This window comes from Athene cunicularia, assembly GCF_003259725.1.
Source record: "Athene cunicularia isolate RWA chromosome 1 unlocalized genomic scaffold, athCun1 chr1_part2, whole genome shotgun sequence".
Lineage (NCBI taxonomy): Eukaryota > Metazoa > Chordata > Aves > Strigiformes > Strigidae > Athene > Athene cunicularia.
Window position 1 is genome coordinate 2,038,173 of NW_020799092.1, and position 15,579 is coordinate 2,053,751.

Sequence of the window (15,579 nt, forward strand, 5' to 3'; positions counted from 1 at the left end):
TAAACAGCAGGAGGTGAGTGCCTTTTCTCCTTTTCCTTGGTGAAGCATTAGGTGAGCTTAGGGGTTTGGTTTGGTTTGGTTTGTTTTTTTGTCCTTTTTACGGATTGCAGTCTTCAATCACTTCTCTGCCTGACAGCAGCTCTGTGCACCCTGCCTGGGCTGGAGGAGGGGAGGTGGTGTAGGGAGAGGATGAAGGCAATATTTCATGTTGTTTGGAAAGAAGGGCTCTGCACCACTGACTCCTTGCTGGCCTGACATGGATCTGTCATGGTGGCACAGTATTACCAGTGGAGACAGCTAGATGTTTATTTTGGTCACCTTGATCCAGATAAACCTCAGAATCTGGTCCACAGAAAATGAAAAACAAGGGGCAACATTTGGAGATACAGTGAACTTGAGAAGGACAAGAGTAAAAGTGACACAATCTTTTTTTCTTTTTTTTTTTTTTTTTTTTTTTTTTTTTTTTTTTTTTCCCCCTGCTCCCCCACGTGAACTTGGGTAACATTTCCTAGGAACAAGAGTGGTTTTTAGGGCGTGTGTTGAGCAAACACTGAAAAGATCTGGGGAGCGTAGGTGTGTTCCTGGCTCTGCCAGCCTGGCTAATGATCTCAGTCCTTTAAAACTGCCTCTTTTACGCTGGTCACGTTTCAACCATGTACCCCTACTCCGTCTTGTCCCTCTTGCTCTCTCTTCATTTTCGCCCAACCCTCTGGTGATGCAGGGGCTGTGGAAGCTTATGTTCATTTTGTTTCCATCAGTGAATAGGGAGAAATCTGCCAAATGCGGTGAGTTCCTGGTACTGTGGATTTACCATCTTTCTACCCTGTTGTCTGTACCTTTCTTGTCTGTGAGTTTGTAAGACTGTGACTGATCTAGAAGAGGTTCAGCTTAGTGTAGCCCAGCCGAGGCAAAAGACCCACTGAAGATGGCAGGGGATGGGGGGAGTAGTTCTTTGATTCAGGTCTCAAAAGATGCATGCTGAATTTGAGCCAGCTTTCTGCCACCCCCAACCTGTCTTTCTACCAGTGGTAAACTTTTTGCACTTCAGTAACTATTGAATGTGACTTTCCTTTTCATGGCTTTTCCACAGGATGAAGATGAGACGCCATAAGCTCTTTCTGACTCTCTGCATGGCTGGTCTCTGCCTCATCTCCTTCTTGCACTTCCTCAAGGCCCTTTCCTATGTCACCTTCCCCCGGGAGCTGGCTTCACTTAGTCCCAACCTTGTCTCCAGCTTCTTCTGGAACAATGCCCCCGTCACACCTCAGGTCAGCCCTGAGCCAGGGGGTGCAGAGTTTCTCCGCACACCCCTGTACTCCCACTCCCCCTTGCTCCAGCCCCTGCCTCCCAGCAGAGCCAGCGAAGAGCTGCACAAAGTTGAGTTCGTGCTGCCGGAAGACACAACAGAATATTTTGTCCGTACCAGAGCCGGCGGTGTTTGCTTTAAACCAGGCACCAAGGTGTTGGAGAAACCACCCGTGGGAGGGCGGGCAGAGGAGCGAACAGATGGTGCAGCTTCGGGACGGCCAGCTCGCAAGCCGCTGAGTGCCAGTGGGACTAAGCGGCGCAAGTGGGTGGAGTGCGTGTGCTTGCCAGGCTGGCACGGCCCCAGCTGTGGGGTCCCCACTGTGGTCCAGTACTCCAACCTGCCCACTAAGGACCGCCTTGTGCCACGGGAGATTCCCCGGCGGGTCATCAACGCTATCAATGTCAACCATGAGTTTGACCTGCTGGATGTCCGCTTCCACGAGCTGGGAGACGTGGTGGATGCGTTCGTGGTGTGTGAGTCGAACTTCACAGCCTATGGAGAGCCGCGGCCCCTCAAGTTCCGCGAGATGCTCCTCAATGGCTCCTTCGACTACATCCGTCACAAGGTGCTCTACGTCTTTCTGGACCACTTCCCCCCTGGTGGCCGCCAGGATGGTTGGATTGCTGATGATTACCTGCGCACCTTTCTCACCCGGGATGGCATCTCTCGCCTCCGCAACCTTCGCCCAGACGATGTCTTCATCATCGATGATGCTGATGAGATCCCAGCCCGTGATGGCGTGCTCTTCCTCAAGCTCTACAATGGCTGGACAGAACCCTTCGCCTTTCACATGCGCAAGTCGCTCTACGGCTTCTTCTGGAAGCAACCAGGCACCTTGGAGGTGGTCTCAGGCTGCACCATGGGGATGCTCCAGGCTGTCTATGCTACTGACGGGATCCGTCTGCGGCGCCGTGAGTACTACACCATGCCTGGGTTTCGGCAGTACGAGAACAGCACAGGACACATCCTGGTGCAGTGGTCGCTGGGCAGCCCCCTTCACTTTGCTGGCTGGCACTGCTCCTGGTGTTTCACCCCAGAGGGGATCTACTTCAAACTGGTGTCAGCCCAGAACGGGGACTTCCCACGCTGGGGTGACTATGAGGATAAACGAGACCTCAATTATATCCGTGAGCTGATCCGGACTGGTGGCTGGTTCGATGGTACTACACAGGAGTATCCCCCTGCTGACCCCAAGGAGCAGATGTATGCTCCCAAGTACTTGCTCAAGAACTACCAGAGGTTCCGCTACTTGTTGGAGAACCCCTACCGAAAAGCGGAGGGTGCTGGGTGAGGCCACCAGGGTTTGCATGGGAAATCAGAACTTCACAACAAGGGAAAGAGTTGGGTGTTTTCTTCTGTTCCTTTTTTTGGTTTTGTTGGTTCTGGGTGGAGCGTGCCATTTCTCTGGGATCTCTGTTCTGTCTCCCTTCCTTCTCTTCTTCCCTTCATCCCAGGATGACCCTGGGGACATGAATTCCTCAGTCGTGTGATGGGCAGGAGGAGGAGAGATATTTGGGACCTACTCTGGCAGTAGCATAAAGACTTTCCTGCATCTCCCGGACATCTCCTGCTGGCTGGACAGAATGTCTGCAGCTAGCTGGCGGATTTTCCTCTGGGAGAGGTTGGGAGGGTCCCATGGGGAGAGGGGGCAGCTGTTCTTGTATACCCTTGTCCTTTGTGGATTGGAGCAAGCACAGATGCGAGCCTGGGCTATTCAGTGAGCATGTGAGTCGGCAGGCACAAACCGGTGCGAGTGGTCATGTGTGTCATAAGCATTTTTGAGATGAGTGAATGTGCAAAAGCAGCTAAGTATGCGTTTATTTTTTTGCATACCTCTATATTCAAAGAGTATTTTGGGGAAGGAAAATCCTTTGCTTCCAAGGTGTTCTCCCCAAAATGCTGCTTTCTCCTGCAGGCTTAATGCATCTGTTCTTTTCTTGATACTCTCCAGGATATAGTCCTGGAGCAGGCAGATGGGAAGCAGAGGAGAAAGCTGATTTAAAAAAAATAATTTTTTTTAAACTCCTTTGTCACCCCTACCCCCACAACACTGCACTGGCTTGGCCCACAGAAGCTGAAGCATCTTCCCCGCAGTATGTGCTTCTACTGGGGCTGGGATAAGCTGCAGGGGACTTAATCAGAAAGTGGGAGTGTATGTTTACAAGTGCATGGTTTCCTATGTGCATGAGTGCTAACATGCATGGTTTTGGTATGCACGTGGGCGTTTGTTACCAGAATTGGGGGGGGAAGGGGAATAGTTGGGTTTGGGTGTGTGCTTTCAGGAAATGGTGGGATCCAGAAGCTGTGATCTCTGTCTTGACATGGATGACTTTTTGGGGAATTCATAGGAGAAGGCCAGGGAGAGCACTGGTTCTGCATAGTAGTGCCACACTGTGGGATTGTTGGGTGCCTCTCTGGCTGCATCTGTAACCCTGCAGGCTGTGTCTGTTGCAGGGTTGCTGCTTACATGTGTTGGCTATTCCTTCTTGCCACAGGGTAAAAGGAGAGAAGGGCAAAGCTCTGAGTCAGCAGTGGGTGTTGTGGGGAAACACAAAGCCTGTCAAGGCACAGGATCCATCTGATTGCTCTTAGAGTGTGAGGGAGCTTGTGGAGAAATGGGCCATGGGCAGATTCCCCCTGGGGTCAAGAGACTATTTTGGGACAATCATGCAATCCAGAGAGCATGTGCAGCCCACACATGCAGCCTGGGCCATGCAGATAAGACCATGAAGAGGAGAAGGGATCTAGGAGGACTCTAGTTGCAGCTGATTGGGCCAGTGTCCGCTCAGAGTTTGCCAGTGATGGGTAGTCAGGATCTAGCCTGCTGTTGTACTGAATTGGTTTGGCCCACTGAGGCAGCTCCATGTCTCCACCCTTACCACCCTTCCTTAGCATATGGCTTAACAGGGTGCCTGGAGACTGGGCTGTAGCAGGCAAAGAGTGAAAAACATGAGGAACTTGCTCTGTTAGCCCTGCAGTGGAAAGACTGGATCATGTTCCAAGTGAGCATCATATAGAGGAAGAGGAGAAAAATGTCATAAGGAAGAATGACCCTGACATCAGGCCAGCTGTGTGAAGCAGGAGGGTTTCCACTGCCATTAACTCACCCCATCGGGGCTCCAGACTCCTCTGTTGCCCAGCCCACTCCCACCCTTGTGCCTCATTCCTATCTCTGTATCTTTCTCTTTTTTCCCTCCTATTCCCCTCTCTAGAGAAGTGAAAAACATCAACAAAAATAACTTGATTGCCTAATAAGACTGAGACTGGAACAGAATGAAGATTAATTTATTTTTCTGATCAAACTGAGATAGAGTTTATTTTAGCTCCTTCCACATCTCATATGCCATAATGCCTGCTTAGAAGAACTGAAGGACCCTTTTTTTTTGTTATTGTTTGCTTTTTAAATCACTGTTCTCATTTCTGTGTCTTCCCCATGGATAGAAAAGCCCCTTTGGGAAATAATTAGAGGGAGAAGCTTTGGTAGGCAGAATGTTCTTCCCACAAAGGGAAGCTGTGGCGCTAAGTCCAGACTTCTTGATGCAACAGAAGGAACGCTTGTCACAGTAATGGAGTCCTTGTGCCAAGCAACTGCACAAAGGTCTTGAGTATAGAGAGATTATAGAGAAATGGGGACCCAGCTGAGAAAGGAGGAGCCTGTGTTGAGCAAGATGAGAGAAGTAACACTGAGGCTGCACCACAAGGGAACAATGGTTTCCCCAGGGGCAGCTGGAGGAGAGTGGGTGTGTTACCTCATGTGATTCAGTAGCAGAAAAGTATGGAAGGAAGAAGCTATTTCTCATTTTTACCCTCAGAAGGGAGCCTGATATTTGCTCTCAGACCTTTGACTTTACCTTATCTCAGTGACAACACAAGCCCAGTGCCAGACCTTGCTGAAGACAGGAGAGAAAAAGAAATCAGTCTTTTCATGGGTGCTTTGGCAGCACCAGAGCCCCACGAAGCTGGGGCTAAAGTGCATGCATGCTGGGGCTGCACCTCATTATCATCTAAGTGGGAGCAGCCTCTCCTGTGATACCAGCCCTTCCCATGCACGGGTGTACTTGGGGATTTTTAGTGTACCGCAAGTCACACTTGCCTTGCCTGAGGTCTGGCCCTTGTCTCTTGGGAGTTTCAGATGAGCCCACAGCTGCAATACCTGGTTCTCCTATTCGTGAAATACAGCCTGTTGCCTTTTCTTCACTCTCCTCCATTATTTGTTCCATCATTCTGCACCTCTCCCTCTGAATTTCCTCTCCCTTCTACCCTCTTGGGCAGGAGGAGAAGGTCCTGCTGGAATAGGGGCACTGGAGCTCTTCTGGAGGACTCTGGCCCTGTCTTCATCCTGGACTTATTGACTTCCTTATTCTTAGGAAATTAAATTTATAACAGACTCAGACTTCTGTTGTGGTGGGAGGAAGGGGCTTTACAGATACAATGCATTCTGTTTTGTTTCTCTTTTTTAAGAATCGTTTAGACATTTTTTGATTTAAGGCCAAACCAGTCAGTGTTTCTGTCTAATTTGTCTGGCTAACCCTGTGTTTATTATCCTTAGAGAGCTTGTCATTAAAAATCTTCCTTCTCGTCCCTGGAGGGGGTGGGGACTAGCAAGATGAGTTTTGCACAGTGATTTCCCAAGGAGGTGGCGTGCCCTCGTTCCAGCCTTGCCTGTACTGCTATGCCCGGACCTCCGTGGCCAGCACACGGGGGGCACCCTTCCAGACATCTTCCACAAGAGGGAACCCAAAAGCATGTGGGTGTGTGGGGTGGTGAGAGAGGCAAAGGAGGAGGCAGTTTTTATCAGATTCTCATTTCCCAGTGCTGAACTCTGAGGTGAGTGTTCAGGCTCCTTGATCGTTTCTGAACCAGGTCGTGAGGTGTGAGAAGAGAAGGACTAAAAAACACCACCCTGCCCCTGGGCTGGAACTGGGATCAGACTACCAGAGCTTGATGTCTGTTTGTTGTTGCAGCCATGAGTAGTGAAGACATATGCCCGCTGCCTCTCTGGGAGTGAAGCGCTCTGGTGAAGGGAGGGAAAGGATTGCCAGCCTTTCCCTCAACCCTCTTTCAGCTCTGTCCTTTTTCTTCTCCAGAACCTTTCCACCTTCAGATTAATTGGTGCAAAGGAGGGCCAGATAGTAGGTGAAGCAATGTGTGGCATCCCAAGCCTTGCTCTTCTCTTTCTGTCTGCCCATCTCTGTTCTTGCCTTTCCTTGTGCTTCCCACCTAAAAAAGGGATTGTGTGCCCATGCATGGCTTTGGACTGGGGAACTAATCTTCCTCCTTTGCAATAAGTGAAAGGAAGGACATGGGCTTTGGTGGACCTGCAGCCAGTGAACTTGCTAAAGCAGAGGGAACAGGGCAGGTCAGCCGTCTTTGCCCTTCGGGATGACTTCAGGTAATGCTGTACCCAAGTGATGGACAGAAAAGATGGGGTGGTTTTGTGCCTGTGTGGTTGGTATGAAGGACGACATGCTCAAGTCCACTCTCACTGTTGCTTTCTCTGACTCCTGTGTCCTGCTGAAGTGTTTGCTGTCATGCAGCTCAGGCCAGCCTGCTCTTCATGTCTCTGTGGCAGGTAAATGAGGGGAACTTGTGACCTCCAGGTAACATATGAGTCAGGATGGAGGGAGAGTCTCAGAGCAGAATGAGTATTTGGTTCCCTTCTGCCCTCCTTGGTGTATCCTTGTGGGATGGTAGTGTCTTTTTCATCCCCATGGCTCTGTTCCTGTCTCCCAGCTCCTGCCAGCAATCTCTGTGGCTGCTATGCCTCTGCACTGTGAAGAAATGCGTTCGGGGTCACTCCTGGTCCCATTAGTGAACACTGGTGGTGAAGGGGGAAGGGATGGCTCATCCTGGCTTCACTGACCTCAGACCTTGGTGAGAAAGGAGGGAAGTGAGTGGAAGAACGGATCCTGAATACTTCCATCATTGTGTTCTCCCCACCCCCCCTAAGAAAACTCCCTTCTGATTTCTGAGACATTTCTGGACAACTTGCTCTTATTATGGAAAGAGTGAGGGAGCTGGAGGTAGGGGGGTGGCAGGAGGGGCTCGGATCCAGCACCAAGAAAGGAGAGGTGTTTCTAATGCAATACACTGACACTTAAAGGTTTGGGGACTATATATAATGGATTAAGAAGGGATCTGGAATACTCTGAGACTAAGAATTCAAACCACTTTTTTTTTTTCCTTCCTGTGTGGATGATGATGCAGTATCATCCTGGAGGTAGTCCAGCAGCACTACCGAGTCTGGGGTCCACCTTGACCTACTGGTGGTGTTGCCACTGAGGTGGCCCCAGAACACCCTGCTTTGGCAAAAGAATGTGTGGACTTGCCTAAAATAAAAAAGGAGAAAATAAGAGCGTCTGCAAAGCTCCTTTCAACTCTGTAATTTATAAACAGCAAGTAATAATGAACTTTTTGTAAGGATAAATCGAGTGTACATTCTGAAATCATTTTCTCTGTAAATGGTTGGATTTCATTTCACCCTTAAAGGGATGCTTAAAAGGAGGAGATAATAATAAAAATTTAAAAATTTACAAAGTATGAAAGGAAACCAAGGGGCGTGTGTGGCAGCTTTTATTTCTGATCGCTTGGCAGAGGGGCCGCTGGACAACGGAGTGAGGGAGGTTGCTTCCCACCTTGACAGGACCATGTTCCCAAGAAGGGAGATTGAGGGGGAGCCTGACTGGATTGGGGAATGATTCCTGATTTTTGTAGGCCTGGGTCAGACCTAATCTTCTGCATGTTAGGTGAGTATGAGCATGTAAAGGCACATGAGCGGGCAATGATGGCTACCAGGCGGCTCTGGGAAAAGCTGGTGGATGTGGGAACCACCATCACCACTCATGAAATGGTCCCTTGTTGCCATCTTTCCCTCCTTAGATACATCCACTTTTTCAAGTCAAGCTGTAGAAAACCTGGAGCCCCAAATTAAATCTTCCCACTGCAGAATTGTGTCTCTGGTGGCTGACTTTTGGCATGGTGCATGAGAGAACATGACCTCCTTGTTCTGGCTTATTTTTAAACCTGTCTAATATAATTTTGGCTGTTCCCATTGCTTGGTATCAAAGCCTGGTCCTGCTCTGAATCCTCCTAAGCATCTGGCCTCAGCAGTGTCTTTGGCAAGGGTCTTTTGCAAGCTCATGTGCCATCTACAGCTATTTAACTTTTTTACCCTTTTAAGTGTCTTGCACTTCAGGTTCATTTTTGGTCCCATTTGGAGTAGTGAATGTAAGCATCATAGGTTTGTTTCATTATAATCATTAGATCAGCACATTCCCTCTTTGTCTTTCACATCAGACTTTTCAGTTCTCTTGTGGAAGGGTCTCCATTGCATTGTGCATTGCTTAATGCCTTTCTGCTGCTTCTGTCTCTGGAACAGAGGGCCCGGAATAAATATACCACTGAAAATTAACTATTAGCATTTTTTATTAACAATTTTTAGCATTCTTAGTGATAGCTGTATTTTTGTGCCTGAATAGGAGACAACCTAAAACATAGATGATCACCTGAATGCCTGAACTTTCAATTTTTCAAGAGGGGAAGGTAAGTATATAAGCTTAGGCCAATGGCAGTTTCGCAAGACACCTTAAGAAATGAGAGTTGACTAGGTCAGAGGTTCTTCCATGTTATTTTTCTTGCCTCCAACATGAAATCTTTTACTGACATTTATATTGCTTTAAGAAGTAATGTAAATGGCATTTCTGCAGTTTCTTGTGAGGTTTTAAAAGAAAGCACTGACAGAACCCAGGGCCTTTTTCCCAGGAAAGCACAGGCTTCTGCTGCAGGATCTCAAAGTGCCTCTGTGAGCGAGGGGTTGACTCTTCCACAAGCCAGTCTGCAGTGGAGATCCTCATTTGCAGGAGCAGTGCTGACAGTCAGCCCAGCACAAGGGGCATGTGGCTCTACCGTGAGCCTTGTACACCATCTCTCAGAGGGTCCCTCAAGACATCACAAGGGATCTTGGTACATGCAGTATGCATCCTGGATATGGGTATGGAGCCTTCAGTGCCACATTGAACAAGGAGCACGCAAGCCACCTAACACCAAGTAAATTCTGTGTGTTCTGCAGCATTTTAGTACCCCAACAGGTGTTATATGGGAAGATGCACCATGGAGGGGCTCTGGCATAACCTGCCTGGAAATAAACTGTTTCTTCCAAGTTCTCACTGTATGTCAGGGATGTCCAGTACTGATCATGGGCGCCATGCAACACTGTTTGGTGGGAACTGAGGCTTGTGGCAGATGCTCAGCCTCTGGATTGCGGTGGGGGCTGGCTCCGGATAAACTGATTGATGCCTGCAGCAGGTTTGCTGATGGACATGATGTTTCCAAATACCAGGGTGCTTTGAAACAAAGTAACTTCAATATAAACTTCAGAAAGCTGCAGTGGATGTACCAAGAGCCTGTCTTGCTGGCTGTTTGTTTTTGTTGCTCAGGTATGTTTGTTCCCTGTGTAAGTGCACAGCTTAATATGCTGTTTATCAGGGACAGTTAATTTTTAATTAGTCCAATTTGATTTTTTTTTTTTCTAAATCTCAATGTTTTAGTGGCTCAGCTGGGGAAGCAGTGAGATTTCAGCGGGCCGGCAGGCAGCCCACGGAGCAGCCAAGGAGAGAGTTGCTCCAGCCCTGGAGAACGTTGGCTTCATGCTCACATGCCCCCAGCTACAGGTGCCGGCTGCCCTGCTTTCCAGAGAGCACTGCCACAGAGAGAATTTGGCCACAGCCATGACAGAAAGGAGGCATATTCCTGCTCCTGACAGTGGCATGTGTTTCTGTGGTTCACAGGCACGCTTATACACCAGCTATGTCAAACCTTCACCTGGGATCAAGCTTTGCAGGGCTTTGCTCTGTTGCTGCAAAACAGCCTCAGAGAAGCCGTGCAAAACTGTCCCATCCGGAGAAAGGTCACTGAAGTGAGAGGCTGACATAAGGGATATAACCCATGGATGCTTGGGAGAGGAGCCTGGCTTTTAGCCAGGCTGCTGCAAGCTTTGCCTTTGTCCGCGCTTCAGCAAAAGGGTAAAGGACAAGCTCACTTCAGCTAATGTTTAGGACGTTACTGTAAGCATCTCTGAGAACCCCAAACACAAACCCTGACTTGGAACTAAGGAAAATTTGTCAGTCCTGTTATTTCCAGCATTTCTGGGTATGCTTTTTTTTTTTTTTTTTTTTAAGCAAAGTGAGAAAATATTCCTTACCATCTTTTGAAATATTGCTATGTAAGAATACAAATCTTTCAAGGCCATATCTCTTCTTACCCAGCCAAATGAAATACAAAATAAAACTCCATTGTTTTCCTCTTATGTTTCCTGTGCCTTATGGCCTGAGCCATGGATTCTCTTGGCTGAAGTCCATCCCAGTAACAATTTAATTTGGGAACACTTCACCCTTCTAAAAATAAGGAAAACTGAGAAGAGCAACTAACCTGTGTTGAATAAAGATCTAAAATGACTTCTCCAGGATCTCAAATTAAAGAAAATGTTACCCAGAGAATGTATAAAATTAAATATTATAAGCTTGCCTCTATGCAGCAAACTCTTTCCTGGCATTTTAGCCCTATCTGGACCTTTTCCAAAGGGAGAGAACAAATCATCAGTCATATCTTTTTTTTTCTTCTCAGACACTTACTAAGAACCAGGCACACATGCAAAAATAAAAGAATGTAGAAAACATCTACCCACTTCTGTTTGGTTCCCAGTGTTTTTAAAGCATTTGACTCAAACTGTTACCCAGAAGTGAATGTCAAACTACTGCAAAACCAAAACCAGACATATTTCCCCAAATGGGACAGAAATAAATCTAAGGACCTGTGACTTAATGTTACAAGATGTGCAATGAGTGCCTTCACCTAGAAGAAGAAGAGAAGCAGCAGGATATAGCAGCTCTGCCCTTCTCAGGTTGTGTGTACATATACATGGGGCCAAACCCCACATGATGTTGTGAGTCCAGATGTCCTTTACACAGACCAAAATCCCATGTTCATGCTGGGAGGACCTCACTGCAACATGCAGTAGGTAGAGGAGTACAAAAAGCCTGGGGCCAATGAGTGCAACCCTGCTCAGAGGGGGCTGGTGTCACCAGCTGCAAGCTCTCAGCTCTCTGCAGACTCTTCTACTGCAGAAAGCCCACGGGGCTGTTAGAGTGATGCAAAATTGCAAGGATAGCAGCCCTCACAAAAGCAGGGTCTCTGAATGGCTCTGGAAACCTTCTGTAGTATGCAGTTGGTGCAAAGTGAAAAATGGGGGGGGGGAAATCTTACTAGCCAGGGAATTAAAAAAAATGTCCCCAACAAATTCAACCACAGGGAAATTTGGCTGAAGAAACACAGAATGAAGATGTGCACAGACCAATTGCAAAAATACCACAGCAGCATTTTCAATTTGTTAGGTAATAAAACTGAGCTTCCTCAGTGACCGTTGGTGCAGACCCTCACAGCGGCAGCAGCTCTGCATCTCACAAGAGACCGCTTGCCACTACCAGTGTTTGCAGCTCCCTGGGCTGCAGGGATGGGGAGCTGAAAAGTCCCACTTCAGCAGCGGCAGGGCTGGGAACCTTTCCTGTCTTGCCCCCTGGCAAAAACATACCCTGAGTGTGGCTCCCTGGAGTGGGTAGTTACTCTCTTACTAAAATCTGGAATCAGCAGTGCCCTTTGAAAGGCAGCTGAGTACCTGCGGTCTCTCCTCCCTCAGCACCTGTGTTCCTTCCCATGTGTGCTTAACATCAAAGCTACTGAGGGTTCAGGGAAAGAAGCCACCTGCGCCACCCTTGGCCCTCTGCCCCTCCTGGCTTATTGCAGTCAGAGAGCAGGAGCCCAAATGGCATTATTCCTTGTGATTGCTCAAGAAAAATAAAGAAACAGGGCTGCAATGAAAGAGAAAGCTGTTGAATGGAGTTAGACTGCCAAAACACCTCTTGCAAGATCCATTTACTAGAAGACATTAAGGATATTAAGCCCAAGCTCAGATGGCATTGTTGGCTCACTACCCATCTTCCCTCTTGTGTTCTGGTATTGTTTTCTGGCTCCTGTGAGAGGCCAGCCTTCTGTTACCAAGTGCAGGGTTTTTTCCTGCAGAGCCCCTCCAAGGTGCCACTTGCAACTCTGTGTGTCACTCCTTGCTGCCCAGGGAAGTTTTGTTGGCTGGTGGTGGGCAGTACAGGGATGTTTGCCTGGCTGGGAATGGTCCTGCCCTTTCAAAATGGGTAATGGGAAGCCCTGGGGTCGGTGCTTGACTCCCAGGAGCAGTGTCTGCAGGCCAGGCTCAGAGGCAGCAGTTTGCTGCTTTTAGTGGACATCAGAGGCTGCAGCAGTGGCCGCCTGAGCAGGAGGACGGGCTGCAAGCATGAGAAGACTGGCAGAGGAGTGGCAGCTCCAAAGACTCCCAGGGCGGTGGGGGACGGGGGATGTCTGTGCCTTATCCTGGATAACAACATGGGTTATTGTGCCCCATCACCCATGTTGCCTTTGATATTTCACAAGCTCACTTAGTCATTTGGGAAAACAAAGGCTGTTATTGTTCTCCAGGCACACAGCTAAGGTTTTCTCTCCTCTCTGCCTGCACCTCACCCCATTGGAGCAAGTAAATTCCCTTTCTTGCAGGGATGTAAGTCTGGAGTCACGGAGGCCACCCCATTCACAGCGGGTCCATGGGCAAAGAAGCCACAAGGCAACAGGGCTCTGCAGGCAGTCCCATCAGAGCAGCACAAGTCTTTCGGGGTGCGGGGTGGGTCCCCACTGGTGTGGCCGCATGCAGTGGGTCATTAGAGGACCCAGCCAGGTTGGGAAACACTGGAGAGAGGATGTTGTGTCACTGTCTCAAGGCAGAGTTCAAGTTTACAGACCCCGGCAGGTTACCAGAGGTCCGGGACTCACACAGCAGCTGGGATGGCGTGGGTCACGTGTTGCTCTGCCACTGCGCTTGCAGTGTCTTTGCAAGACAGAAGAGGCAGGCTGAATGAATGAATACCCCTGCCTGCATGGTGTGGGCGTGGGGAGCAGGCAGTGGACACAGCAAGTGTTCTCACTGGAGGGGCTGGCGCAGTTAGGAGGCACGCTGGCCAGAGGAGTTCACAACACGCACATGCAGCTGCTGGTGAGGGGCCCGTGAGCTGGCGTCCAGCCCGAGAGGGAAAAAAACAGAAAGAAACACTAAAACAGGCACAACCCAAGGGGGCCAGGCTGGGGAGGGGGTCTTTATGGAGTCCTGCAGTCCTTGGGTGCCATGGCGGGAGGGCAGCAGGGTCGTTGTGCAGCCCGATCAGGCAGATCCCATTCATAGCACATCAGGGGTTTGCTGCATGTAGCTGCACATGTTTTGATCCAGACTTGAGCGTTTCAGGGACTGGGCTCATCAGCGCACCTGTCCAGTGGCAACAGAGCCCTGTTGTGAGAAGTGAAGTATTTCTGTGGATCAGAATGCAAGGAGAAGGCAAGAAGCCGTGAGGAAGGTTCAAAGATCGATTTTCATTCTGGCAGAAGGTTAAGGGTAGGGAATACAAATGCTGCCTCTGGAAACAAAGATGAGCACTATACCAAACATTTTTAAGAGATGACTCAAAGCTATTGACTCTTGAGGAGATCAGAAAGGACTGTAAGTAAAATGCAAATGTGGCAAATGGGCAACGCCATTTATTTGCCAAGGTTTAACTGAGCATGTGCAAAGATAGAAAAGAATAAAACAAATTGCATGTAAGAATTGCAAAGCTCCAGACGGTCTCTAGCAACTCAAGAAAGGATCTGGATGTCACACAAACTCTGGCTCTGTGAGTAGCTGCAGGTTAAAAAAAAAAGCACACACAAAATACCAGTATGCAGAAGGAAGAAGGGTAGAATAATATGGAAAATATGATAATACTATTATGTAAATCACTAGCATGGCCTCTCTGGGAATACTGTTTTCGGTTCAAGTCAGCCTTTCTCAGAAAGGGCTGATTAGGGGCATGTCAAACTCGCTCATAAAGAAAGATTGAAATGATTGAGGTTGTTTTTTCTCGGAAGGGAAATGAACAAGAGGAGATTGGCATGGAGAGAGCTGGTCCAGAGCTTCTGGTTTTCTTCCTGTTGAATTCTAACGCTCTCATATCTGGTGTCACTGAGAAGTGCATGAAGTGATGTGGCTCTCCTCTGTCACACACAGTTTGCTCTTTTTCTCACTCTCTCCCCCAGGGGAGGCACAGCATATGCAGTTATGTTTTACATTTTGGTAGGATCTGGGGAGGAGGAGATGGCTAAGGAGGAATAATTACTCCCCAAAGTAGGCATATAGTAGAGAAGGTGAGAATGGGAAAGGGGGATTTGCACCTGGACAGAGGGGTGGAAGGTCCTGATTTTGCGAGGCTCCTTCCATCTCCTCAGGCAGACTCCAGAGAGGCTGGCAGCTACTGCCCTTCTCCCAGAGCACTTGGGACTTCCAGACCAGGCTCTAGGATTTCTTGGAAATAAAGATAAGGCACTTGAATTTGACAAGTTATTCCGTAAAAAGCATCAGGGTAGTCAGAGTTACCTTCAGACACACAGCATTAAGCCACTGCTCTCAGTATACTCTGAGAAAACCTTCTCTACCCCCATATTACCCTAGGCAGCCAGCACATACAGCCAGAGACAAGTGTGACAGCCTGTGCTGTGGATGTTGACTCGATGCAGTGTGCTGAACTCTCCCTTTCTCATACAAAGACATTTAATGGCATTTAGGCCTGTCAAAGCCAGAATGACTAAAGGATATACCTATAAGTGCTCCAGCTGTTCTGGGCTGCAGGAAGCATGCCTACAGGCACATGAAGCTGCTGAGGCCTACAACCCTGCCTGTTTCACCACAGCACATGAAGCCCAGGCTGCTAATGAGGCTGTCAATGGTGGAACAAGCCTGGTGTTCCTAGGCGGATTCAGCATGGGTGCCCACCCTGGCCTCGAGGGCAGCTGCAGGTCTAAGGGGGAAGAGGAGGCTCCTGTCTCTGCCACAGTGACAGCTCAAGCCAAGGTGGGAAGCAGCTGCTCCACTCTGGGCTGTCCAGACCCAGCCCGGGTCCCTTCAGGCCACACCATGGGGGTCCCACTTGTCCCCTGCTCCCCTCAGCCCTTTTCCATGGCCTTTCAGGGTGTCCCCGGCCCCCACCCTCCCCAGCCTCTTCCCCGCAGACATCCCCGCTGAGGAAGCTGTCAGCCCGTGAAGGGCCCGGCCTCCTCAAACCAGAGCAGCACCTGGCCCAGCCCGCCCCGTCCCAGCCCCAGCTGGGCGCAACGGGGGGCGACAGTGCCCCTCCCCGCCGGCAGGG

General features: G+C 49.1%; 1 protein-coding gene across 1 annotated transcript; it reads left to right on the forward strand.

Moving 5' to 3' along the window:
• The first annotated feature begins 1,090 nt into the window (after nucleotides 1–1,090).
• Nucleotides 1,091–7,859, forward strand: MGAT3 (mannosyl (beta-1,4-)-glycoprotein beta-1,4-N-acetylglucosaminyltransferase). Its single transcript, XM_026866319.1, has one exon. The coding sequence runs from the start codon at nucleotides 1,092–1,094 to the stop codon at nucleotides 2,598–2,600; it is 1,509 nt and encodes a 502-aa protein (XP_026722120.1). The 5' UTR covers nucleotide 1,091; the 3' UTR covers nucleotides 2,601–7,859.
• Nucleotides 7,860–15,579: the final 7,720 nt, after the last annotated feature.